This window comes from Salvelinus sp. IW2-2015, linkage group LG25 (genome assembly GCF_002910315.2).
Source record: "Salvelinus sp. IW2-2015 linkage group LG25, ASM291031v2, whole genome shotgun sequence".
NCBI classification, from domain to species: Eukaryota; Metazoa; Chordata; class Actinopteri; order Salmoniformes; family Salmonidae; genus Salvelinus; species Salvelinus sp. IW2-2015.
Genome location: NC_036865.1, coordinates 18614202 through 18642122, shown reverse-complemented (window position 1 = coordinate 18642122; position 27921 = coordinate 18614202). Strand labels below are relative to the sequence as shown.

General features: G+C 44.0%; 1 protein-coding gene across 2 annotated transcripts in view; it reads right to left on the bottom strand.

The window, feature by feature from the left end:
- LOC111952067 (glutamate receptor ionotropic, delta-1) overlaps positions 1 to 27921 on the bottom strand; it is a 392217-nt gene that overhangs the window by 8157 nt on the left and 356139 nt on the right. For both annotated transcript variants that reach the window (XM_070434970.1, XM_023970525.2), the window contains exons 10-14: positions 18118 to 18315; positions 15059 to 15389; positions 10773 to 10911; positions 3224 to 3419; positions 960 to 1126 (exon numbers count right to left, since the gene is read on the bottom strand). In XM_070434970.1, coding sequence (XP_070291071.1) covers positions 960 to 1126; positions 3224 to 3419; positions 10773 to 10911; positions 15059 to 15389; positions 18118 to 18315 — 1031 coding nt within the window. The remainder of the gene's footprint in view (positions 1 to 959; positions 1127 to 3223; positions 3420 to 10772; positions 10912 to 15058; positions 15390 to 18117; positions 18316 to 27921) is intronic.

Below are 27921 nucleotides of genomic sequence, written 5' to 3'. Positions count from 1 at the left end.
TAATTTCTCATGAGATTTTAGGATGATTGTGCGAATGGTCGCAAAAAACTCAACAGTGCGCCACTAGGCAAAATATGTACTTCGATTAAAACAAAACACAGTTATTCTATAGTTTGTTAACATCATCTGCTCTCAAATTTGCTCACTGTACATAACTAAAACAACACTGTACTTTGAAACAACACTGTACTCCTGAGGTGCTGACCTGTTTCACCCTCTACAACCACTGTGATTATTATTATCTGACGCTGCAGGTCATCTATGAACATTTGAACATCTTGGCCATGTTCTGTTATAATCTCCACCCGGCACAGCCAGAAGAGGACTGGCCAGGTTGGTTCCCTTAGAGCCTGGTTCCTCTCTAGGTTTCTTCCTAGGTTCTGGCCTTTCTAGGGAGTTTTTCCTAGCCACCGTGCTTCTACACCCGCATTGCTTGCTGTTTGGGGTTTTAGGCTGGGTTTCTGTACAGTACTTTGAGACATTGGCTGATGTAAAAATTTCTTTATAAATACATTTGATTGATTGACTGTACATAACTCAAGATCTAAATGCATATTCCCATGAAACTGATTAAAATCAATGGTTGGCATGAAGATGCTGCGTGGACTTTTCACCGGAAAAACTTGAAGAATTGTCATTCACAATAATTGACAGTGAGAAATGTGAAGACATTTTTTGCTCTGGGAAGAGGCTTCCAGGGGGGCGAGACAGGGGCGGAATGGGGTGGTTTCCTTCAGAACTGCAGTCTCTGCCTTTATATGAATGAAAACAAACTACCATTGGAATTTGTGACATGGCTTAGCTTTGTTATAGCGTATGTAATCCAACTGTTAAATTGAATGTTTATGGAAAACTACACATAGAATGTCACAAGGACATCAAATGCACCAATCTACAGTACAGCAACAGAAATACTGTAGGTGGCTGTTAGGGTGGGTTGGCTGGAAGGGGGCACTCACTTCTGGGAGAAGAGGTCTCTGTAGGGGCTGCCGTGCTGCAGGGCCAGGCCATAGCCCTTACTGCTCATACTGTTGCCGGTCACCGTCAGGGTGCAGTCATCATCTGTCAGAGCAGCATACTCTACCACAGCCATGTCCCACAGGAAGGCAAAGGAGTCTCTCTTCGCCTGGGGAAGGATATACACAGGGGATACATTGAGGGGAGATCGGACTAAATGGGGAAAACAGAAATGCACACAGAAACACACATGCATCACCAGCCTTAAGCACAAACTTAACCACAGTCTATTTTCAAGTCCATGACAGTCAGTCAAAACCAGTCAGTGCTGTTCACTGTGGCATTAGCTAATGTGAACAAAGTAGTTTTCAGTAGGAGTGATCATGGCACATCTGCATTGTCAGGGTACAAAGCGATAGTCTGGCCAGATCGCTTGACCATGACATTTATCCAGACTAACAAGAACAGCAACAGAATCTTTAAAATTCTTGTGTGAATTTGTTTTGCTCTGTTTATCCTGGCGCTTTCCCAATAGTCCCAGGTATTTCAAGGTAATGTCATTATTTCACAAATAGAACCCTAAGCTGCCTGTCTGTACACATATTTGTTGAACTGCACAAGGTCCTGAAGGAAAACTCCAAAACTAAACTCCAAAAGAAAGTCAGAAAAAAGTAATTTCCCATCGGATTCTCAATTTAAATCTTCTCATTTACGATTCGCACTGAACAGTATCTCAGTTCAAATCACTAAGATACTTTTTGGTTTAAGTCGGATCTTAATTTGAGCCAGTTTGCTACAGCAGGAAAATAATCCTGCAGTAACAGGAAATGTGAACCAGTGGAGGCTGCTGAGGGGAGAACAGCTCATAATAATGCCCAGAGCGGAGCAGTCTCCAGATCTCAACCCCATAGAAAATCTTTGGAGGGAGTTGAAAGTCCGTGTTGCCCAGCAACAGCCCCAAAACATCACTGCTCTAGAGGAGATCTGCATGGAGGAATGGGCCAAAATACCAGCAACAGTGTGTGAAAACCTTGTGAAGACTTACAGAAAACGTTTGACCTCTGTCATTGCCAACAAAGGGTATATAACAAAGTATTGAGATAAACTTTTGTTATTGACCAAATACTTATTTTCCACCATAATTTGCTAATAAATTCATAAAAAATCCTACAATGTGATTTTCTGGATTTTTTTTCTTCTCATTTTGTCTGTCATAGTTGAAGTGTACCTATGATGAAAATTACAGGCCTCTCTCATCTTTTTAAGTGGGAGAACTTGCACAATTGGTGGCTGACTAAATACTTTTTTGCCCCACTGTATTTGATACAATTCCACTGATTCCGCTCCAGTCATTACCACGAGCCCGTTCTCCCCAATTAAGGTGCCACCAACCTCCTGTGATGTGAACTATTATGTGGATTATAATTAATGGACATTTTTTGTAGGAGTTGATACATTTTTTGTAGGGGTTGATACATTTTTCGGTTGGGCAAATGAAGTCTGACATTTTAAAGTGGAGATTACAAACTTAAGAAGTATTTTTAAACCTTGAATACACTACACGTTTGCAGCTTGTTTAATTCATGGAAGATATCTCAGGCTACTCTGTCTGTGTACTGCTGGGCGTGTGTGTGTGTCTGTTTATTACTGTGATTATTCTGAATTACCATTCACACTGAACTTCATCTCAGTTCAAATGACTCTTATACATTTGGTTAAATTACTCTACTCTTGTCAACACAAATATCAATAATTTAATTTTAAGCACAAAAACACGAAGCAATATCCCTCACTAAGTATCTGGTTTAATTGACCATTACACCAAGTATCTGCAGAACACTACGGGTATTGGCTGAACGAATTACAATTAGCAGCTCAAAACATCATGATGTTTAATGACAAGCGTGTGTGACTAGACTCTGTTATAACTCATTTGTTTAATTACTAAAACATTTCTCAGGTTAATTTGTCTGTGTACTGCTGTGTGTGTGTGATAGGCTTTGAGATATTAATTTCAGCTGAACCATTAACTTTTAATCAGGAACAATTAAAAAAGCCACACCATTCAATTGTCTCTCTACGGACATCATAGTATGCCCTGCATAGTTCCGTTTTTGTGTGTGTCTGAGAGTACTTTACCTTGTATAGCTGGAGTGATTTAGAATAAAACATCTACCAATCATTTTCACTCATCTGGAAAAACATTGTTAGGTGGCTCCACTTTGCTGAAATCGATGAATTCAGACATGGCTGTTCCTGAGCTCACCTTGCGGATGCCTTCAGAGGGGCTGGAGACTGAGTGTTCGTGTCCGTTGTTCTTGTTGATGGTTCTCCAGAGCTCAGCGAAGGTGCTGTCCTGCTCCAGAGCGTTGGTGCCTTTGGCTCTGAAGTACTCGTATACGGCTGAGTCTCTCACTGTTCCGTAGGCTAGGTCCATCTGCTTGGACAAGTCCTGGAACGTCCTATGGAGGGGAGTAAAGGAAATGGGTTACATGTGGGGTAAGGTAGTCATGTGCTGTTGAAGGTCGCCCTTTGCGACCAGAATGATGCATTTGTCAATACATTTTTAGTTTTCAAGAATACACAGTGCACTGGATTCATTCTAAACCAACTTACCCCAGTTATGCTTCTTACATGCATTTGTGATCTAATGCGTAACTTCAGGTATGCAAATGTTCTCTTACTTCAGCTAGGCAAACATTCTATTTCCAGGGTAACTTGGACACAGCACCTCTAAATGCTAACCAGTAGAAAACTGGAATTTAACCACACAGACAAATATCGCCTTTAGCACTTGAACTTGTGCCTATGTATCTTTTCAAGTCCTCTAACTTGCTGGAAAGGGATGAGGAAAATAAAGCATAGGTGATGTTAAATGCCGAGTGTTGATGCCTTGTCAAAGAAAAATAAGAAATGAAAAATAAGACTCAATAATGTATCTTCTCCAGTGTCGTATGTGCACTGTACAATAAATGTATTTTCAGATACATGCCAGGAAAAGTTAAGAACGCCAATTGGACAGGATTATTGCAAATATATGTACAGTGCATTCACTTTTTCCACATTTTGTTTAATTACAGTCTTATTCTAAAATTAATTAAATATAACATTTTCCTCATCAATCTACACAAAATACCCCATAAAGACAATGCGAAAACAGGTTTTAAGAAATTCTTGCAAAAAAAACAATCTGCCTATGAGACTCAAAATTGAGCTCAGGTGCATCCTGCTTCCATTGATCATCCTTGAGATGTTTCAACAACTTGATTGGAGTCCACTTGTTCAATTGATTGCACATGATTTGGAAAGGCACACACCTGTCAATATACATTTTTCAACCTTTATTTAATTAGGCAAGTCAGTTAAGAACAAATCCTTATTTTCAATGACAGCCAAGGAACAGTGGATTAATTAACTGCCTTGTTCAGGGGTAGAACGACAGATTTTTACATTGTCAGCTCGGGGATTCGATCTTGCAACCTTTTAGCTACTAGTCCAATGCTCTAACCACTAGGCTATCTGCTGCAGGCTGTTGGGTGGCTTCCTGCCATTGACAGTGCATGTCAGAGCAAAAACCAAGCCATGAGACTGAAGGAATTGTCTGTAGAGTTCCGTGACAGGTTTGTGTCGAGGCACAAATCTGGGGAAGGGTACCAAAATATTTCTTAAATGGAAAAAGTTTGTAACCACTAAGACTCTTCCTAGAGCTGGCTGCCCAGCCAAACTGAGCAATCAGGGTAGAAGGGCCTTGGTCAGGGAGGTGATCAAGAAGGTGACCAAGAATTCATTCATGATGGCTCTGACAGAGATGGTTGCCTCGCTTCGGGTTCTTAGGAAACTATGCAGTATTTTGTTTTTTTATGTATTATTTCTTACATTGTTACCCCAGGAAATCTTAAGTCTTATTACATAGAGCCAGGAAGCACTATTGGATATAAGAGCAACGTCAACTTACTAACATTACGACCAGGAATACGACTTTCCCGAAGCGAATCCTCTGTTTGGACCACCACCCAGGACAACGGATTTAATCCCAGTAGCCGATCCAAAACAACGGTGCCGCAGAAGGGGCAGACGGAGCGGCCTCCTGGTCAGGCTCCATTGCTCCCGAGCAAACTACTCATCAATGTCCAGTCTCTTGACAACAAGGTAGACTAAATTCGGGCAAGGGTTGCTTTCCAGAGAGACATCAGAGATTGTAACATTCTCTGTTTCACGGAAACATGGCTCACTCGGGATATGTTATCAGAGTCGGTACAGCGACCTGGTTTCTTCAAGCATCGCGCCGACAGAAACAAACATCACTCTGGTAAGAAGAAGGGCGGGGGTGTATTCCTTATGATTAAAGATTTGTGGTGTAATCATAACAAAATACAGGAACTCAAGTCCTTTTGTTCACCTGACCTAGAATTCCTTACAATTCCTTACAATTCCTTACAATCAAATACAACCGCATTATCTACCAAGAGAATTCTCTTTGATTATAATCACAGCCGTGGATATTCCCCCCCCAAGCAGACACATCGACGGCCCTGAAAGACCTTCACTGGACTCTATGTAAACTGTAAACCATATATCCTGAGGCAGCATTTATTGTAGCTGGGGATTTTAACAAAGCTAATCTGAAAACAAGGCTCCCTAAATTTTATTAGCATATCGAATGCGCGACTCAAGCTGGCAGAATTCTGGATCATTGCTACTCTAACTTTTGCGACGCATACAAAGCCCTCCCCCACGCTCCTTTTGGAAAATCTGACCACGACTCCATTTCTTATTTTGTTCCCTGCCTATAGACATAAACTAAAACTGGAAACGTCCGTGCTCAGGTCTATTCAACGCTGGTCCAACCAATCGGATTCCACGCCTCAAGACTGCTTCGATCACGTGGACTGGGATATGTTCCAGATAGCCTAAAACAACAACATTGATGTATACACTGACTCGGTGAGCGAGTTTATTAGCAAGTGCATCGGTGATGTTGTACCCACAGTGACTATTAAAACCTTCCCTAACCAGAAACCGTGGATTGATGGCAGCATTCACGCAAAACTGAAAGTGCGAACCACGGCTTTTAATCATGGCGAGGTGACCGGAAACATGACCGAATACAAACAGTGTAGCAATTCCCTCCGCAAGGCAATCAAACAAGCTAAGCGTCAGTATAGAGACATTTACATTTACATTTAAGTCATTTAGCAGACGCTCTTATCCAGAGCGACTTACAGGCAGAGACAAAGTAGAGTCACAATTCAACGGCTCAGACACGAGACGTATGTGGCAGGGTCTACAGTCAGTCATGGATTACAAAAAGAAAACCAGCCCCGTCGCGGACACCGACATCTTGCTCCCAGACAAACTAAACAACTTCTTTGCTCGCTTTGAGGACAATACAGTGTCACTGACACGGCCCGCTACCAAAACATGTGGGCTCTCCTTCACCTTGGCCAACGTGAGTAAAACATTTAAACGTGTTAACCCTCGCAAGGCTGCCGGCCCAGATGGCATCCCCAGCCGAGTCCTTAGAGCATGCACAGACCAGCTGGCTGGTGTGTTTACGGACATATTCAATCAATCCCTATCCCAGTCTGCTGTGTCCACATGCTTCAAGAGGGCCACCATTGTTCCTGTTCCCGAGAAAGCTAAGGTAACTGAGCTAAACGACTATCGCCCTGTAGCACTCACTTCTGTCATCATGAAGTGCTTTGAGAGACTATTCAAGGATCATATCACCACCACCCTATCTGATACCCTAGACCCACTCCAATTTGCTTACCGCCCCAATAGGTCCACAGACGACGCAATCGCAATCACACTGCACACTGCCCTAACCCATCTGGACAAGAGGAATACCTATGTAAGAATGCTGTTCATCGACTACAGCTCAGCATTTAACACCATAGTACCCTCCAAACTCGTCATTAAGGTGGCCCCCAGGTGGTGAGAGTAGGAAACAACATCTCCACCCCGCTGATCCTCAACACTGGGGCCCCACGAGGGTGCATTCTCAGCCCTCTCCTGTACTCCCTGTTCACCCACGACTGCATGGCCATGCACGCCTCCAACTCATTCATAAAGTTTGCAGACAATACTACAGTGGTAGGCTTGATTACCAACAACGACGAGACGCCGTACAGGGAGGAGGTGAGGGCACTCGGAGTGTGATGTTTTGTTTGGGTGGCACATCATGTGAGAATTTCAGGAAGTAGCCCTTTGCCTGTACCACCTTTGTCCATGTTTACTGACTTTTTTCTTCAGTGTAATGCATAATGATTTCTTTGTTAGATTGTAACTACAGCTCACTCTCTTTCTGGCCTGTTGCGGTGGCAGAAATAAAAACACTGCTGAAAATAAGAGCTACTGTCACAATGAATTGTGAGAGTGCTAAACAACACCCACACATATTTAACCCCTTATTTTTGTTGGCACAAAACTACCTCCACACTTCCATTTGTTTTTATGGGTTACCTTCGGACGAGTCCCGTGACACTTGGGGGTCATAGAACAAAACGATTGAATACCATTATGTCCATGAGCGTCTCCCCTTTCCATAGTGGGGTCATATTAGTTTGTAGCTCAAACGGTTCAGACCCTATAGTCAGAAGTTGGCACATCAGCATTACTGACTTCAGACGAGTCCCGTGACACTTGTGGGGGTCGTAGAGCAAAACGGAGAACACCATCGTGTTTGTGAGAGTCTCCCCTTTTCATAATACTGTACTTTGTAGGCCAAACCGTTCAGAGGCTACAGACGCTTTTGTGAGAAGACTGATTTTCAGGATGTCTCATGGTCTGACAAACACCACCTGCCACCACAGATGCAGAAGGCCTGATATCTGTAGCTTAAACTGACGGATTTTGATGGGGATTTGGGGGATTTTTTAAAAGTATGCTACTTAGATTGATGCACAGGTAACAAGAATTAAAACATGTCACAGTGACATTTAGTTAGCATTTGTTATTATGGAATATGACTGCACTGTATTTTCATTTTACTTGTGGTTTATTGTGCAACAAGTCTGGGAACGTCTGGGAACTGTGAAAGATTATATTCCTTAGTTCTTTTAAGTAATGTCTTCATTATAATTGATCGAAAGTAGCTAATTTGAGTGTCTGTACAGTAAATGTGACACAGATTTACTCATTTTATAGTCAAATATTTTTTTTTCTAGCATCTCTAAACCGTTCACAGTAATGTCTTTGTAAGGCCGTAATTGCTTTGGATGGCCAATGCCACCCCCAAACAAAAGACATTGCTACGTAACATTCTGACAATGCATTTAAGCAGCACTCGTTAAAATGGTAAGATCAATAGAAATACCCAAATTTCCGTTTATCTACTGTGCAGTATTTCATAGCGAGTTTAAAATGCAACAGTTATGCTGCATCATGTACAATCAACAGAGGAACAGACTGTTGCTTTGTCTTACATTTTTCACCTGAGATAAAGGTAATAAACAAAACATTGTATTTTATGACCTTTGCCAGTATTGGCCATATAACCCACATAATGTGTTAATTGTGTTGATGAACCCTGATAAGGCAGCATAAGTAACTGCCTACATAACCAGCCAAGGGTTAAGAGCCTTGCCAATTAATGTTACGTTTCTTAAGAATGTGGGTGTATTTTGTGTTGCTTATCATTGTTATTATTCCTCATGCTGATATCCATGTAAACTGTATACTTAACATACTGACTATGTTACCTGAGAATTTACGGTATGCAATGTATGAGTCATTGAGAATTGTTTGTGCATTTCCAAACTCTAGTGACCAACACTCACATTTGCATGTGTCTCAGCTACGCTAAGCATATTTAATTGTGTTCCCTCCAATTACTTAATAACCAGCAAACCCATTTGCACATCTACGACATTAGACCAACTATCTGGCAAGGATGCTGAGGTATGTCTTAATCCCTATCACTAGACCTGATATTGTAGTTTATTTCAGTTCCATTTTCAGTTTGTATTCATGAAGGAGAGTCTGGATTGGACTGTTGCTTCTGTGTTCCATGTCCCTCCACGTAGAGTTCTGTAACATGAACAGTACATCCATGGCAGAAAAACAGTTTGCTAATGGAACACCTATTGTGTGTCAGATTTTTTTTTAGTGTGGCACATATATCTGATACGCCCTATGCCCACTTCCTAATGCACTCGCTGCTTCCCCTCCATTCAACCCCCCCTGAAGCCCACATCAATACAGCAGACACCGTCATTAGGTGTAATGGTTGGGTGGAGATTCAAATCCATTCCAGGGGGGCACTGCTACATTATCTCCCCCTCTCCCCCACCCACTCCTCCTATGTCTTTGTCTCTAATGTCATTAATGCCTTCTGATGTGTTGTAGGAATCACATCAGCTTGACAGTGCTAAATGACTTACTGTGATCTCTGGCTCTAGTCTAAAGGAGCTTGTCTAGGTGCTGATGATTTTATAAATTGGTTGTCAATTGTAGTGCACATTTTTATGGATGTGCTAATATCAGGAGATGGGCTCCGCTGAATACTTGCATCTCAATCCCTTAAAGGAGCATTAAGGAAATGTTTTGGCAAAAACATTCTTGACCATGTTGCTATCATGAAGTGACAAAATACTGTTTATATTGGTGTGATTTCTCTAAGGGTTGATTCAAAGGGACATTTTGCTGTGCAGATTTTCCTCAGTGCATATTTGATTGTACTCAAGCCCAGAGCTAATAACTTGCCAACTGTCTATTATATGTTTGTCTGCCAAACAAACAAACCCTGGTTACTATGATACATGAGTTAATTAGTCAATTAGTGTGAAGATTAGAAGAGTTTGTCATATTGTTCTGCAGAGCGACAACAATCTGAAGCGATAAATTGAATCCCAGTCCTTTGATGTCACCTCTTGACCCTGAGGCATGGTGATTACAGTCTATCTTCTTTCAATAGAGAACGAGAAGAAATGATCACACCAATATTCATTACATTGAGTTTATGGAATGATTAAAGCGAGCAAATGTTGGCTGATGGGGCTGATAGCGTTTATTGTTGAAATCATTCCTGCCGTCTCGAGTCTGGATTTGGCCCCAAGACAATATAAATCTATCTTCTGTAATCTTATCCATCTTCTGACTGTGTTACTTCCACTCTCCACATCTATACAGAGACACACTCATTACATCTGAGCAGTAGAAAGACTTTGTCCACTAATATTCCAGTCTTGTACTAATGGGCACTGTGGTTGTGGGTACAGATTCTTGAACAATAAGCCATTATATAAAGGATCTATTTAGCATTCTTCCCTGTAACCCACATGTGCTATTTGCTCGACACCGGACAGACTAAACACAATCAAACACTTCTCCGCCTGCCCTTCAGGAAAGGAGTGTGCTAAATTGGATTTATTGACAAATAACATTTGGACTGAGGAGAGCAAACTTGTTATAAGGAGTCGGTCAGGAATTACAATTGTGTGTCATAGGCTGCGTTTAGACAGGCAGCCCAATTCTGATCTTTTTTCCGCCATTTGGACTTTTGACCAATCACATCAGATCTTTTCACATCAGATCTTTATCAGAGCTGATCTGATTGGTCAAAAGACCAATTAGTGAAAAAAAGATCAGAATTGGGATGCCAACTTGAGTTTTTGGCATGTCTAAATCCGCATACATGGGTGAGATCAAAGCCACAAAGACAAATAACACCAGGGAATTGGCAGTTCAGGTCAATGCTGGAAAAGGTAAGACATAACAGTATCTTACCACCAGGAAATCATGACATCAGACACTGAGTCTTGAATATGGAAGGATACACTGAGCAACAGGGTTGAAAACTGTTGATAACATACCGTACAGCGTTGTCCATTCGGGACACAGTGAGGTAGGCTGCCAGATTGGCCGTGTAGGAGGAACACACAATGAGTGTGAAGAGCCACCAGCTGCCCATGACGATACGCAACGCCACAGAACCCAGGATGGAATCTCCCCCTAGGAACACAACAACATAAGATATATTGTACTGTATGAAGTCTTGAACAATAACATTATGCTGATTAGATATATTGTTTGTGATATCGCAACTTATTGCACCATTGTTCTGTCGGTTTTATTTTAGCCTGTTGTTTCTATTGATCTGGTGTATATTTATAATGTTTCTGTATTTTTCAGGACCCCTTGAAAATCTCTATAATTTCTTCTGCTCTCTCTCACCTGTCTCTGTATCAACATACTTCATCTCACTATTTCTAAATGTCTCACTGTGTCTCTCTCTCTGTCCATTTCTGTCTCAATTTTGCTCTCGCTCTCTTTAACCCTCCATCTACCAACAGCTTTTCATTCACAATGCCACTGTTTGCCCAGGCAGCAAGAGGAAGATCCATCTATGAGACAAGCTTTTTCATCGCCGTCTCTCTCTCCCTGTAGCAGAGGTCTAAGCACTCTGTTTAACTACACAGGAAGCAAAATGAGGAAATATCTATGTGAATTCTTATTTTGAAGACTAAAACCACAGAAATGTCATCTGAGAGATTCAGGGTGTGAGAAAAAAAGCCCATTCATTTGATTCCAAGTGTCACTATCAATGATATACCCTTAGAACTGTTTAGAAAAAGAAGACAACCCGGAGTAATATTGTGTTCAAGCCTCAGTGAGTTTAATTAAATAGGCTTTGAGGCACTTATGCCAAGGTCAAGAGGTTCCAGGAGATTTGTCTCTGAGAGGCGTTTGTGGAACTTGATCTAAAGGCACAATGTCATAGGGTCAACAAAAAAAATAAAATATGTAAAAATGTATATATAAATATATATACACACACTACATGACCAGTATGTGGACACCTGCTCGTCGAACATCTCATTCCAAAATGATGCGCATTAATATGGAGTTGGTCTCCCCTTTGCTGCTATAACAGCTTCCACCCTTCTAGGAAGACTTTCCACTAGATGTTGGAACATTAATGCAGGGACTTGCTTCCATTCAGCCCCAAGAGCATTAGTGAGGTTGGGCACTGATGTTGGGTGATTAGGCCTAGCTCGCAGTTGGCGTTCCAATTCATCCCAAAGGTGTTCGATAGGGTTACGATTTCCCTTCACTGGAACTAAGGGCCTAGCCCAAACCATGAAAAACAGCCCCAGACCATTATTCCTCCACCAAACCTTACAGTTGGCACTATGCATTGGGGCAGGTAGCGTTCTCCAAACCCAGATTTGTCCGTCGGACTGCCAGATGATGATTCGTGATTCATCACTCCAGAGAACGCATTTCCACTGCTCCAGAGTCCCAATGGCGGCGAGCTTTACACCACTCCAGCCAACGCTTGGCATTGCACATGGTGATCTTAGGCTTGTGTGCGGCTATGGAAACCCATTACATGAAGCTCCCAACAAACAGTTATTGAGCTGACGTTGCTTCCAGAGGCAGTTTGGAACTCGGTAGTGAGCGTTGCAAACGAGGGCAGACGATTTTTACACCCTACGCACTTCAGTACTCGGCGGTCCCGTTCTGTGAGCTTGTGTGGCCTTCCACTTAGCAGCTGAGCCGTTGTTGCTCCTAGACGTTTCCACTTCACAATAACAGCACTTACAGTTGACCGGGGCAGCTCGCGCAGGGCAGAAATTTGAGGAACTGATTTGTTGGAAAGGTGGCATCCTATGACAGTGCCACGTTGAAAGTCACTGAGTTCTTCAGTAAGGCCATTCTACTGCTAATGTTTGTCTATGGAGATTGCATGGCGGTGTGCTCGATTTATTTTACACCTGTCAGCAACGGTTGTGGCTGAAATAGCCGAATCCACTAATTTGAAGGAGTGTCCACATACTTTTGTATATACAGTGTGTGTATACAGTATATATACTGTGTATATATATATATTTATATATATATATATTACAAGAAAGCTCTGCCAAGATTTAGAATGACATTATAAACATTTAAACCTTACCTTACTTAAATCTTGCCACTCTACAGTAGCATCCATATTTATCAACACAGTCGCATCATTCTCTAAAGAGAAACAGATATGCCATGCCCCTGAGTGAAACACAAAGTGCCAATAGAAGTGCCCAAGGTCAACAAGTGAAAAGGAAAAAATGCAAGGATCCAGCTTTCCTAAAATATAGTTGCCGATTCGGCTTAAAAAGGTTGCCGGCAAAGTGCCATACTTTGATAGATGTTCTTGACGGTTTGACAGGGGTTGCTGAAGGAGTAAGTTATTCATATCTTAGATGCCTGGATCCAGATCAGACTCAAATACCTGATATTCCTTCAGTCAAAGGAACCCTTAAAATGCTATAGCGGAAAATGGGCTCCATGCTTCAAATGAAACCCCTCTGTGCTGCTGTCTGTATGTGTGGCATTCATAGGGACATAACAAAAGCTATTTCGATTGCTTTTATGTCTGGTTATTCACAGTACCAGTCATAAGTTTGGACACACCTACTCAATAAAGGGTTTTTCTTTATTTTTACTATTTTCTACATTGTAGAATAATAGTGAAGACATCACAACTATGAAATAACACATGTGGAATCATGTAGTAACCAAAAAGGTGTTAAACAGATTCTTCCAAGTAGCCACCCTTTGTCTTGATGACAGCTTTGCACTCTCTTGGCATTCTCTTAACCAGGTAGTAATGCTGGAATGCTTTTCCAACAGTCTTGAAGGAGTTCCCACATATGCTGAGCACCTGTTGGCTGCTTTTCCTTCACTCTGTGGTCCAACTCATCCCAAACCATCTCAATTGGGTTGAGGGTGGGGGATTGTGGAGGCCAGGTCATCTGATGCAGCACTCCATCACTCTCCTTCCTTCTAGTCAAATAGCCCTTACACAGCCTGGAGGTGTGTTGTGTCATTGTCCTGTTGAAAAACAAATGATAGTCCCACTAAGCGCAAACCAGATGGGATGGTATATCGCTGCAGAAAGCTGTGATAGCCATGCTGATTAAGTGTGCCTTGAATTCTAAATAAATCACAGACAGTTTCACCAGCAAAGCACTCCCACACCATCACACCTCCTCCTCCATGCTTCACGGTGGGAACCACACATGTGGAGATCATCTGTTCACATACTCTGCAAACCAAAAATCTCAAATTTGGACTCATCAGTCCAAAGGACACATTTCCACCGGTCTAATGTCCATTGCTCATGTTTCTTGGACCAAGCAAGTCTCTTCTTCTTATTGGTGTCCTTTAGTAGTGGTTTCTTTGCAGCAATTTGACCATGAAGGTTTGATTCAAGCACTCTCCTCTGAACAGTTGATGTTGAGATGTGTCTGTTACTTGAACTCTGTGAAGCATTTATTTGGGCTGCAATTTCTGAGGCTGGTAACTCTAATGAACTTATCCTCTGCAGCAGAGGTAACTCTGGGTCTTCCTTTCCTGTGGCGTTTCTCATGCGAGCCAGTTTCATCATAGCGCTTGATGGTTTTTGCGACTGCACTTGAAGAAACTTTCTTGAAATTTCTTGAATTTTCCGGATTGACTGACCTTCATGTCTAAAAGTGATGATGGACTGTTGTTTTTCTTTGTTTGTTTAAGCTGTTCTTGCCATAACATGGACTTGGTCTTTTACCAAATAGGGCTATCTCCTGTATACCACACCTACCTTGTCACAACAAAACTAATGCACAAATTAACTTTTAAGAAGGCACACCTGTTAATTGAAATGCATTCCAGGTGACTACCTCATGAAGCTGGTTGAGAGAATGCCAAGAGTGTGCAAAGCTGTCATCAAGGCAAAGCGTGGCTACTTTAAAGAATCTCTAAAATAAAATATATTTTCATTTGTTTAACACTTTTTTGGTTACTACATGATTCCATACGTGTTATTTCATAGTTTTGATGTCTTCACTATTATTCTACAATGTAGAAAAATGTAAAATATTAAGAAAAACCCTGGAATGAGTAGGTGTGTCCAAACTTTTGACAGGTTCTGTATATATATACATCTAGCCATCTATGGATCTATCTATGTTGGTGTCATATTGCTGCCAACGGACTGAGGTACCACAATGGTAAAAAGTTGCTGTCTTGTTGTTGGTGATATTGTAACAAGTAAGCATTCCACTATATATGAAGCAACTTTGCTGCAAGATGCTGGTGTACCCTATTTCTTTTGATGCCACATTACCAAGCTCACCTTGCTGTACAAAGGCTCCGTAGACAATCCAGATGGCGCTCTGGAGGGATGTGGACACAGAGGTGGCCTGGTGTCCCCCTGGGGGATTCTGGGAGCGGACTGCCTGGACGCGCCTCAGGATGAAGATCATGACCCCAACCACGGGGATGGCGGCTGCGATGCACGCCCACACAGCCAGGTCAAAGGGCGCCAGGAGAGAGAAAATATTGATCTTCTCCTCTGACTTCCTCATCAGAATCCCCACGGAGTAGTCCAGGTAGCGCTTGCTAAAGTCCACCACGCTCTCCCTCTCTGGAGTTATGGTGATGGCTGATACTGCCAAGTCTGCTCGCTGTGGATAGATAGAGAGATACATCAGTTACAGCCATGACATTTAAGATGTTGGTTCAGAGATAATAATCTGTTTGTTGATGTTTGCCATTTCATTTTATCTTGAGGCCAAAGTCACAGAAAAAAGTTGATGTAATAACACTGTAAAATGTCTGTGTTGTGGCTTTTTCGTTTGTTCTTTGTATGGGCTTGAAATGAAAGCGACAAGATTTTGCCCTCTGTTATTTCTTTCTTTCACACTTGTTCTATTTCAAACAACAGAAGGCCGTGCAGAAAAGGATGGGAAAACATTTGATACATTTATATATCGCAATATTATTTTTGGATGATATTATATATATATTTGACTCCAAGTATCGATTTGTATTTAATAAATAAATAAAAATAAGTCAAATCAAATCAAACTTTTATTTGTCAAATCCTCCGAAGTTATACTATAGGTAGGGTTATACTATAGAAGTTATACTATAGGTAGGGTTATACTATAGAAGTTATACTATAGGTAGGGTTTACGTAGAAGTTATACTATAGTAGAGTTATACTATAGAAAGTTATACTATAGGTAGAGTTTATACTATAGAAGTTATACTATAGGTAGGTTATACTATTGAAGTTATACTATAGGTAGGTTATACTATAGAAGTTATACTTAGTAGGTATACATAGAAGTTATACTATAGTAGGTTATACTATAGAAGTTATACTATAGGTGAGGTTATACTATAGAAGTTATACTATAGGTAGGTTTATACTATAGAAGTTATACTATAGGTAGGGTTATACTATAGAAAGGTATACAATAGGCAGGGTTATACTAAAGAGTTATACTATAGGTAGGGTTATACTATAGAAGTTATACTATAGGTAGGGTTATACTATAGAAGTTATACTATAGGTAGGGTTATACTATAGAAGTTATACTATAGGTAGGGTTATACTATAGAAGTTATATTATAGGTATGGTTATACTATAGACGTTATACTATAGGTAGGGTTATACTATAGAAGTTATACTATAGGTATGGTTATACTATAGAAGTTATACTTTAGGTAGGGTTATACTATAGAAATGATTCTATAGGTAGAGTTATACTATAGAAGTTATAATATAGTAGAGTTATACTATAGAAGTTATACTATATGTAGGGTTATACTATAGAAGTTATACTATAGGTAGGGTTATACTATAGAAGTTTACTATAGAAGTTATACTATAGGTAATGTTATACTATAGAAGTTATTCTATAGGTAGAGTTATACTATATACGTTTATACTATAGGTAGGGTTATACTATAGAAGTTATACTGTAGGTAGATTATACTATAGAAGTTATACTATAGGTAGGGTTATACTGTAGAAGTTATTTCTATAGGTAGAGTTATACTATATACGTTATACTATAGGTAATGTTATACTATAGAAGTTATTCTATAGGTAGAGTTATACTATATACGTTTATACTATAGGTAGGGTTATACTATAGAAGTTTATACTGTTAGGTAGAGTTATACTATAGAAGTTATACTATAGGTAGGGTTAGCTAGCGCTAGTCAGCTGTACCTGCGTCAAAACTCTGGTATTTGTCATCCTATAGCTTGTTCTCCATCTTCTTTTTAAACAGTGAGCCAACATGTTTTCAGCACTTTTATTTCCCTGACTGGTCAAAACTCGTTTTCTCATGCTCTCTCATCTCTCTGCAGCAGACATATGGTGAGCAATATGTTTGGAACATCAAATTGCCCAAAAATTGCAGTATCGAATCACAATACATATAGAAGTGTGAGAATCACAATATATATCATATTGGCACCTAAGTATTGTGATAATATTGTATCATGAGGTCCCTGGACCTAACGCAGACCTTTAGAGGTCAGACATTCCACATGGCAATCAACTAAATCCTTTTATTGTAAAGCTTTACTGTAAACGTTAATCTCAAATGACAGAGTTACAGTACACTGATCATATGTTGCTCGTGTCTGGTGGTGGTGTACTTGTTTTCCCCTCATTTCACAGCATTGTCACCACTCTGGTAATGGCATGGTTTTGGACACCTGCTGCTAGAGTGGGACCCTATGACACAGATCATATGTCTGGATTGTTGGGTTAAACACTAGCTCTCTAACTCAAGGCCATAATCAAAGATAAGTTCTCCCTCCATTAAGTGATGTTGTCCACAGATTATCGTTAGCATGAAGGGCTGAAAAGTAGCCCACCTGGGCTACATTCTCTGCAGCAAGCTCACTTACAGGAAATGACAGGGACTTGCACATTGTGGAAACGATCGCAAAAAAGCCAACAGCAGTCTTATTTTTACTGGTTATTCTTTACTCCATTGGGTGATATAATTGTCCCCTGCCCACTCACTCCCCTACTGTTAGCATTGTCAGTCTGCTGAGTTGAAGTCCCTCCTGCACTGGTGGGACTGCTTTGTCTGGAGCAGCCTGACTGTCAGCCTGATGGCCAGACTATAGTGGCCCACTTTGATGCAAACATCATTTGGACATAACAGATCTGTCACAAAAGCGAGCCATCACACTGAAGAACATGTGCGGTGAAGTATCTTTCCAAGAAGGCCCAAACTATAATGGACTCCACTGTGTCAAGGCTACAGTCAGCTACCAAGGGCTGAGAGAACTGCAGCAATATGCAAGATGATGTCCCCAGAGCAGTCAACAGCAAACTATCAATCAACAGTACAAACTCCAGTTGTGATTGACAGACTTACCTTACTGATGAGATCTCCGATCATGCCATTCCAGGAGCCATTTGAGGTAGGAGAGCCATACTTCCCATCAGCCACCTGGTAGATCTCATACTTGAAGCCCAGAATCTTGGCCAAAGAATCCAGGACATCGATGGAGAAGCCTTTGTAGCGTTTAGGTTGGCCAAGGATGTTCTCAGCTACCATCACAAAGGGATCCTCCTGTTGGATAACATAAATAACACAACATCAGTTGGGCTTAGAAGTACAACTTAACTTTAACTACATGACTTGGCTCAACATATACTGTAGATGTAGTGTCTTTGTGTAGCCAAAAGTTGAAACACTACTGTACATTTTACAGAGTTTCATTAACTGGTCCAGTTCAACCGACAGGTAGAACAGTATTTTTTTCATTTAGGACTTTTGTGTGACAACTTTCTGAAGACTAGCTGCAGTTTCTAAGTCAAACTTCATCTTCATAACAAGTCTTCTGGGTGGTTGTTGACCTGTAACACCCATTACTGTGGATATGTGACACTTCATCAGGCAGAAAATACCACTCTAAATTTACTGCGGTAAACCATGGCTCTTCTTTATGGGAGAGAATGTCAGGGCTGAACTGAATGGGTGGAAAGTGAGTTGAGGAGGAAAGCTGCTGGGGTGGACTGGAAAAACGACATGATTAAATGGCACTGCCAAGAGGAAGCCGAGCAGAACTTATTTGAATAAATATGGAGCAGGTAAATCTTGTGTGAAGAGAGAGAACAGAATGTTACTGGACCAGCAGCTAAGGAAGAGCTGTATGGTTGGAGTTTATGTCTTACTGATGTCCTAGATCAGGGCCGGCTCTAGCCACTAAGTGACATAAATGACTGCTTAGGGCCCCCATGGCTGCTAGTTTTTAAGAACTCAGTCAGGGTTTCAATTTACTGTTGAGGGTTAGAATAGTAGAATACACAAGGTGCAATTTCAAAATTTGGTTGTACATCAGCAGTTTTTCTCTTGTTATGTCAGTCACTGGCCCTAGAGTGTAGCCTGTTTGCCAGGTAGCCACTGGAGAGAATGGATATCTGGCTACCTGTTTGCCAGGTAGCCAGTGGAGAGAATGGATAACACACACCACATGAACACCAGTCACAGCACAGAGGTAAACCAACCAATAATACCTCATACAATAAGAATGTTAGAGCAACTCAGAGGCAACTTCATAGAAACAACTGACCAGAAAGAACCCAGTTATCAACCAAACGGGATTTGCAATAATCTGTATTACCTCCCAGTGGAGGAGTGAGTGGGGCATGACTGTATAAACCAAATTTCACTAGTCCCTCAAAAAATCAATACAGTTCAAACAATAATAAAAAATTATAAACTCACACGCAACCTCCCTTTCAGTAAGTACTGCTGTGCAAAAGTTCCACAGCAGCACAAGAAAAAAAGGAGCACAATGAGAGATTTTTTTTTTCCAGTGTAAAGGACTGAAGAGAGAAATAGAAAGAGCGAGAGAGGGCTTAGCTGTTGAAGGCTACCCCAGTGTTGAAGCTTTATTCGTACCTTCCTCCGCCTGACACACTCTTTGGTTAGTTTAGTTTGTCTCATAAAAACTCCACAACAATGTTGCTAACGATCCATGCAATCAATGGAAAGAGCAGTCCCAACAGATTCTAAACACACAGTAGAGCTGTACACGGCGATCTGACTTAAAACTTTCATAAACTAAGCGCGGCGAAAATAAACAAGACTTCTGCAAAGAGTTGCACACACCGTCAAAACTGCCGCGCCAACCGAGAGCTATCACACAGAGATGGAAGAGCTATATTTATTTCCTCCTTCCTGACAGCTCGTGTGCTCCTAAAGTAGTACAGGATGTGCAGAAGTGCAGGATTTCGCCACAAACTTGTAGTAATGATGGTTGAATTCCAAGCGCAGGGCACGAGCCCAGGGGCCCTGACCTCCGGAAGTCCCCCATTGATTTTGTTAGTCACTCTCACTCAGATATCATATTAACATGGCATAAATCATGGCAAAATTAGTAGAATAACTGCAGGAAATGAGCTATAAAAGTGCAAAGATGTCTCTCTACCCTAAGGCAAAATGAAAAATTTTGGCCACTAAAATGTTGCTTCGGGCCCTCAAAAGGCTAGGGCCGGTCTTTTCGTAGATCTACAGAGCCAGATGGAGAAGAAGACCTCACATTATGTCCTAATCCTACTATACAAGAAATAACATAGTGACCTGGCGGCGTATAGCATCAAAGTCGACAGTTGGCAGTGAGATGGCAGTGAGATGGCAGTGAGTTGCAGTGAGTTGGCAGTGAGTTGGCAGTGAGTTGGCAGTGATTTGGCAGTGAGTTGGCAGTGAGTTGGCAGTGAGTTGGCAGTGAGTTGCATTTTTAGCTTGGTCAACTCCGTCACATATCAAGAAACGGTCACTGCCGCACTGGTGCGACTCCGAATGCGCAGCAGTAATCTCTCCTCCTTAGCCATAAGTAGTATCCGCTTGGAACTCTAACTAGGCCATTGCCAACTCCTTGTCCATCCCTGTTGTCTCGCCCTAACATTCAAACTGTCACTGTCTTCCCTGCCATGGTTCGTCCCCTAGGCCGAATGCCGTAAAATGTAATGAGATCAAATAAACACACAAACTCTTCTCACTTTTAGGAACATAGTAGCTGGATGTCAACATAGTACCCAGTGGTCAAAAATATCAAATAGTAAATTCACCAGCTGTTATACCCAACTCCCTTGCCAACCTCCCTGCCAACTCACTGCCAACTCACTACCAACTGCACCTAAAAACACGTAGTAAGTAAAATCTGAAGAGCAGTCACTTTACCAATCCGCTATCCTATCCTACCATACCACTCGAGAAATTAGCAAGAGGACTACACTATCCCCGCCTGCACACTTCGGCACAATTTGCAAAATTAGTCTTACTAGACTACACCTTGTTTGTTAGCTTGCACAACTATCAACATGCCCCCTAGGATTTTTACTTCGAGTGACTCTAGAATGCCTACACTAGTCAACTGGCTGTTGATCACTTGTCATAATTTCACTAGGTCCAACGCTCCTCCTGCCAACTCCGCACTCAAAACTCGGGAACTATTTACCTCGCCTACTCTTAACTCACTGGGTCAGACATAATTGTTCTACGCATTTTGACTACAAGTCCTCAATCCACAGCAAAACGTCTGCTCAGCGTGCCTAAATCGTGGCTTTTTTCTACATCGTCGAATAAACTCACTTACGGCTTAAAGATTGACCATAGAGTGCGCAAACTAATTCCGGAACACGGTTTTAGCCAGGCTCAAGACTATTGCCAATCCTTCTTCTCATGAGTGTCTCCACAACTCCTACCGAACGCCCAAATCATATGCCGCCTAGGGACCAGGTGATTTCTCACATCATTCATGTCATCGACCATTCACTGCCAACTCCCTGACTTGGTACACGGGGGTCACAGTCGATCTATGTCCCTGAGACTTAGCCGGAATCAACTGATTCCGAGAGTCAGGTCACCCTGGGGAGGGTGCGCGCTGCACGTGCTTTCACAACTCTCTTGCCGGAAAAGCGAGTGACACATCGCACAGGGCATCTATTGGGTCTCACTCACTCATTGCCCAACTGCCACCTGCCGAGTATTGTTGCACAGCTATCACTGATAATCCTCCACCTGAGACGCACGGAGAAAGGAACGCTATTCATCGAGAAGTAACTGGACGCGACTGACGACCGATCTAGTGTACCCCCGAAGCTGCTCAATACGCTCTCCCTTAGCAACTTACTTTTAATCTCTTTTGTACTACTGATCACACTCGCGTTGCATATATGCAAAACAATACACAGCGTAGACCATCGGTCAAACCTCGCCAATCGAAACGTCTAGCCTACAACAACATTTGATGTAGAAAGCAGTAGATAAACCACAACAATCAGCTATTTTTTATTTCATGTCTGCCACTGGAGCATACTTACAAACTGTAGGATTTGACACATCACTCGCTCTCGAACTATCACCTTGGACACCACGCTATGCACTCCCTGATGCCCAACAGTTAGACTGAACCAGAGGCAACCCTGTCACCTGACTCAAATATCATTTATTCTCCTATTCTCGTTCTAAACAATCTCACTATAACTTACTACAATATTTATATACTTCGCACTCTCATTGCACCCTGATTAATCTGAATTACGACTTACCCTAACTGCATGAGCTCATCTTTGGTGCCAAATCACCTCAATTTAACAAAAAAAATATATGCTGTCTGCACAGAGAGCCACATGAGCGAATCAAATCGGTTATACTCACTTACCATGGAACCTCTCCTCATACTCTTCAGGCATGTGATGACGCTCTGCCTACAACTTGTTCCTTATGAGACACAAGACAGAACAATTGTGCCCTACACCATTTCATCGCGTGGCCCTCTAAGAACATCACTGGCGGGACAACATCTACATGCGCCAGCGAGACCATTAAGGATCATCTGTCCTATCACAACACTTTCTCCATAACAACACACCTCTGAGTAGGCATAAACTCAATGCGAAACTAATGACTGGCTCTAATTAAATCCTCCCTACGCGCACCTCTAACGCTATGCTCAATCTACCTCACTGCCACTCACTGCACCAAGTCCCTACCAACGTCTGCACTCCTAAATGCCTGACAATTCTTTCCCCTTGTTTACAGCGATTTACACTGCCTTGGTGGGAAGAGCACAGCCTCTGTCAAGGGTCAGTGCCTAAACGGAGGGCGACCATCATCGCATGCAACCTACTGAGACTGAACTCCGAGGTCCAACGCGAAGAGGCCAAGAGCAACGAGTTAGACGTGTTCGGTTTTGAGGCGTAGGTTCGGAGATTTGGAACAGTGGAGGAGTCGCGACGGCAAGGTCAGAGAATTTGCCACGGGAGTTTGGATGTAAGGAGACGCTGTAATCGGCCCTCAGGAGGAAGCTTTGAGCTCAGGAGTGGGCAGGTGAGTTGGCAGTGATCAGTTTGGATTGGTGCAGTGGAGGATGGCAGTGAGTTGGCAGTGAGTTGGCAGTGAGTTGCTTTAGGGAGTTGGCGAGTGAGTTTGGCAGTGAGTGTTGGCAGTGAGTTGGCAGTGAGTTGGTAGGGAGTTTTGGTAGGAGTTGGTAGGAGTTGGGTAGGGAGTTTGGCAGTGAGTTGGCAGGGAGGTTGGTAGGGAGTTTGGTAGTGGCAGTGGTAGTGAGATGGTAGGTGAAGTTGGTAGGGAGTTGGTAGGGGAGTTGGACAGGGAGTTGGCAGTGAGTTGGTAGGGGAGTTGCAGTAGTGGTTGACAGTGGCGTTGACAGTGAGTTGGCAGTGAGTGGCAGGGTTGGCAGTGAGTTGGCAGTGAGTTGGTAGGGAGTTGGTAGGGAGTTTGGCAGGGGGTTGGCAGGGAGTTTGATGGTAGTTGACGTTGGTAGGGAGTTGGTAGTGAGTTGGCAGTGAGTTGGCAGGGTGATGGGCAGTGAGTTGGCAGTGAGTTGGCAGGGGAGATTGGCAGTGAGTTGGCAGTGCAGTGGTGCAGGGAGTTGGCAAGTGGCAGTTGACAGTGAGTTGGCAGAGTTGAGTTGGTAGGGAGTTGGTAGGGAGTTGGCAAGTGAGTTGGTAGGGAGTTGGTAGTGAGTTGGCAGTGAGTTGGCAGGGAGTTGGTAGGGAGTTGGCAGTGAGTTGGCAGTGGAGTTTGGTAGGGAGTTGGTAGGGAGTTGGCAGGGGGAGGTTTTTGGCAGTGAGTTTGACAGTGAGTTGACAGTGGAGTTGGCAGTGAGTTGGAGTGAGTTGGCAGTGAGTTGGCAAGTTGAGTTTGTTAGGGGAGTTGGCGTGAGTTGGTAGGGAGTTGGTAGGGAGCTGGTAGTGAGTTGGTAGTGAGTTGGCAGTGAGTTGGCAGGGAGTTGGCAGGGAGTTGGTAGGGAGTTGGTAGTGAGTTGGTAGTGAGTTGGTAGTGAGTTGGTAGGGAGTTGGCAGGGAGTTGGCAGGGAGTTGGCAGTGAGTTGGCAGGGAGTTGGCAGGGAGTTGGCAGGGAGTTGGTAGGGAGTTGGGCAGGGAGTGGGCAGTGAGTTGGTAGGGAGTTGACAGTGCGTTGACAGTGCGTTGACAGTGAGTTGGCAGTGATTTGGCAGTGAGAGTTGGCAGTGAGTTGGCAGTGAGTTGGCAAGTGAGTTTGGCAGTGATTTGGCAATGATTTGGCAGTGAGTTGGCAGTGAGTTGGCAGTGAGTTGGCAGGGAGATGGCAGTGAGTTGGCAATGAGTTGCAGTGTGTTGGCAGTGAGTTGGTAGGGAGTTGGCAGTGAGTTGACAGTGAGTTGGCAGTGAGTTGGCAGGGAGTTGGTAGGGAGTTGTAGGGAGTTGGCAGTGAGTTGGCAGTGAGTTGGCAGTGAGTTGGTAGGGAGAGGCAGTGAGTTGGCAGTGAGTTGGCAGGAGTTGGTAGGGAGTTGGCAGTGAGTTGGCAGTGAGTTGGCAGTGGAGTTGGCAGTGAGTTGGTAGGGAGTTGGCGAGTGAGTTGGTAGGGAGTTGGTAGGGAGTGTGCAGTGAGTTGGCAGGGAGTTGGTAGGGAGTTGGTAGTGAGTTGGTAGTGAGATGGTAGTGAGTTGTAGGGAGTTGGTAGGGAGTTTTGACAGAGGAGTTGGCAGTGAGTTGGTAGGGGAGTTGCAGTTGAGTTTGTTTAGGGAGTTGGCAGTGAGTTGGCAGTGAGTTGGCAGTGAGTTTTGTTAGGGGAGTTGGCAGTGAGTTGGTAGGGAGTTGGTAGGGAGCTGGGTAGTGAGTTGGTAGTGAGTGGCAGTGAGTGGGCAGGGAGTTGGCAGGGAGTTGGTAGGGAGTTGGTAGTGAGTTGGTAGTGAGTTGTATCGTGTGAGTTGGTAGGGAGTTGGCAGGGAGTTGGCAGGAGTTGGCAGTGAGTTGGCAAGGGAGTTGGCAGGGAGTTGGCAGGAGTTGGTAGGGAGTTGGCAGGGAGTTGGCAGTGAGTTGGTAGGGAGTTGACAGTGCGTTGACAGTGCGTTGACAGTGAGTTGGCAGTGATTTGGCAGTGGTTGGCAGTGAGTTGGCAGTGAGTGGCAGTGAGTTGGCAGTGAGTTGGCAGTGATTTGGCATGATTTGGCAGTGAGTTGGCAGTGAGTTGGCAGTGAGTTGGCAGGGAGATGGCAGTGAGTTGGCATGAGTTGGCAGTGAGTTGGCAGTGAGTTGGTAGGGAGTTGGCAGTGAGTTGACAGTGAGTTGGCAGTGAGTGGCAGGGAGTTGGTAGGAGTTGGTAGGGAGTTGGCAGTGAGTTGGCAGTGAGTTGGCAGTGAGTTGGTAGGGAGATGGCAGTGAGTTGGCAGTGAGTTGGCAGGGAGTTGGTAGGGGAGTTGGCAGTGAGTTGGCAGTGAGTTGGCAGTGAGTTGGCAGTGAGTTGGTAGGGAGTTGGCAGGGAGTTGGTAGGGTTGGTAGGAGTTGGCAGTGAGTGGCAGGGAGTTGGTAGGGAGTTGGTAGTGAGTTGGTAGTGAGATGGTAGTGAGTTTGGTAGGGAGTTGGTAGGGAGTTGACAGGGAGTTGGCAGTGAGTTGGTAGGGAGTTGCCAGTGGTTGACAGTTGGTTGACAGTGAGTTGGCAGTGAGTTGGCAGGGAGTTGGCAGTGAGTTGGCAGTGAGTTGGTATGGGAGTTGGTAGGGAGTTGGCAGGGGTTGGCAGGGAGTTGGTAGTGAGTTGGTAGGGTTGGTAGTGAGTTGGCAGTGAGTTGGCAGGGAGATGGCAGTGAGTTGGCAGTGAGTTGGCAGGGAGATGGCAGTGAGTTGGCAGTGAGTTGGCAGGGAGTTTGGCAGTGAGTTTGACAGTGAGTTGGCAGTGAGTTGGTAGGAGTTGGTAGGGAGTTTGGCAGTGGTTGGCAGTGAGCTGGTAGGGAGTTGCAGTGAGTTGGCAGGTGAGTTTAGTTAGGGAGTTGGCAAGTGAGTTTTGACAGTGAGTTGGCAGCCGTGGAGTTGGGCAGTGAGTTGGTAGGGAGTTTGGTGAGGGAGTTGGGCAGTGAGTTGGTTAGGGAGTTGGTCAGTGAGTTGGCAGTGAGTTTGGCAGGGAGTGTGGTAGTGGAGTTGGCAGTGAAGTTGGCAGTGGTGTTGGTAGGGTAGGGAGTTGGCAGGGAGTTGGCAGTGAGTTGACAGTGAGTTGACAGTGGATTGGCAGTGAGTTGGGCAGTGAGTTGGCAGTGAGTTTGGTAGGGGAGTTGCAGTGAGTTGGCAGGGAGTTGGTAGGGGAGCTGGTAGGTGAGTTTGGTAGTGAGCTGGTAGGGAGTTGCAGTGAGTTGGCAGGGAGTTAGTAGGGAGTTGGCAGTGGGAGTTGACAGTGAGTTGGCAGGGAGTTGGCAGTGAGTTGGTAGGGAGTTGACAGTGAGTTGGTAGGGAGTTGGTAGTGAGTTGGAGGAGTTGGCAGGGAGTTGTAGGGAGTTGGCAGTGAGTTGGCAGTGAGTTGGTAGGGAGTTGGTAGGGAGTTGGCAGGGAGTTGGCAGTGAGTTGACAGTGAGTTGACAGTGAGTTGGGCAGTGAGTTGGCAGTGAGTTGGACAGTGAGTTGGCAGTGAGTTTGTTAGGGGGGAGTTGGCAGTGAGTGGGTAGGGAGTTGGTAGGGAGCTGGTAGTGAGTTGGTAGTGAGTTGGCAGTGAGGTTGGCAGGGGTTGGCAGGGAGTTGGTAGGGAGTTGGTAGTGGTTGGTATGAGTTGGTAGTGAGTTGGTAGGAGAGTTGGCAGGGAGTTGGCAGGGGTTGGCAGTGAGTTGGCAGGGAGTTGGCAGGGGTTGGCAGGGAGTTGGTAGGGAGTTGGCAGGGAGTTGGCAGTGAGTTGGTAGGGAGTTGGACAGTGCGTTGACAGTGCGTTGACAGTGAGTTGGCAAGGGAGTTTGGCAGTGAGTTGGCAGTGAGTTGGTAGGGAGTTGGCAGTGAGTTGGTAGGGAGTTGGTAGGGAGTTGGCAGGGAGTTGGTAGTGAGTTGGTAGGGAGTTGAGTGTGAGTTGGTAGGGAGTTTGTAAGGAGTTGTAGGGAGTTGGGTAGTGAGTTGGTAGTGAGTTGGCAGTGAGTTGGTAGGAGTTGGCGGGAGTTGGCAGTGAGTTGGCAGTGAGTTGGTAGGGAGTTGGCATGAGTTGTAGGGAGTTGGCAGGGAGTTGGCAGGGAGTTGGTAGGGAGTTGGTAGGTGAGTTGGTAGTGAGTTGGTAGTGGGAGTTGGTTGGGAGTTGGTAGTGAGTTGGTAGTGAGTTGGTTGAGTTGGTAGGGAGTTGGTAGGAGTTGGTAGTGAGTTGGTAGGGAGTTGTAGAGGGAGGTTGGTAGGGAGTTGGTAGTGAGTTGGCAGTGAGTTGGCAGTGAGTTGGTAGGAGTTTGGTAGGGAGTTGGTAGGGAGTTGGCAGTGAGTTGGTAGGGAGTTGGTAGGGAGTTGGTAGGGAGTTGGAGGGAGTTTGGCAGGGAGTTGGCAGTGAGTTGGCGTGAGTTGGTAGGGAGTTGGTAGGGAGTTGGTTAGGGAGTTGGTAGGTGAGTTGGTAGGGAGTTGGCATGTGAGTTGTGGTAGGGAGTTTGGCAGGGAGTTGGCAGTGAGTTGTGCAGTGAGTTGGTTCAGGGAGTTGGTAGGGAGTTGGGCAGGGGAGTTTTGCAGGGGAGTTGGCAGTGAGTTGGTAGGGGAGTTTGGCAGGGAGTTGGCAGGGGAGTTGGCAGGGAGTTGGTGGCTGCAGTGAGTTGGCAGTGAGTTTGGTAGGGAAGTTGGTTAGGGAGTTGGGCAGGAGTTGCAGGGAGTTGGCAGTGAGTTGGCAGTGAGTTGGGTTAGGGAGTTGGCTAGGGAGTTGGTAAGATGTGGAGTGTAGAGGGTAG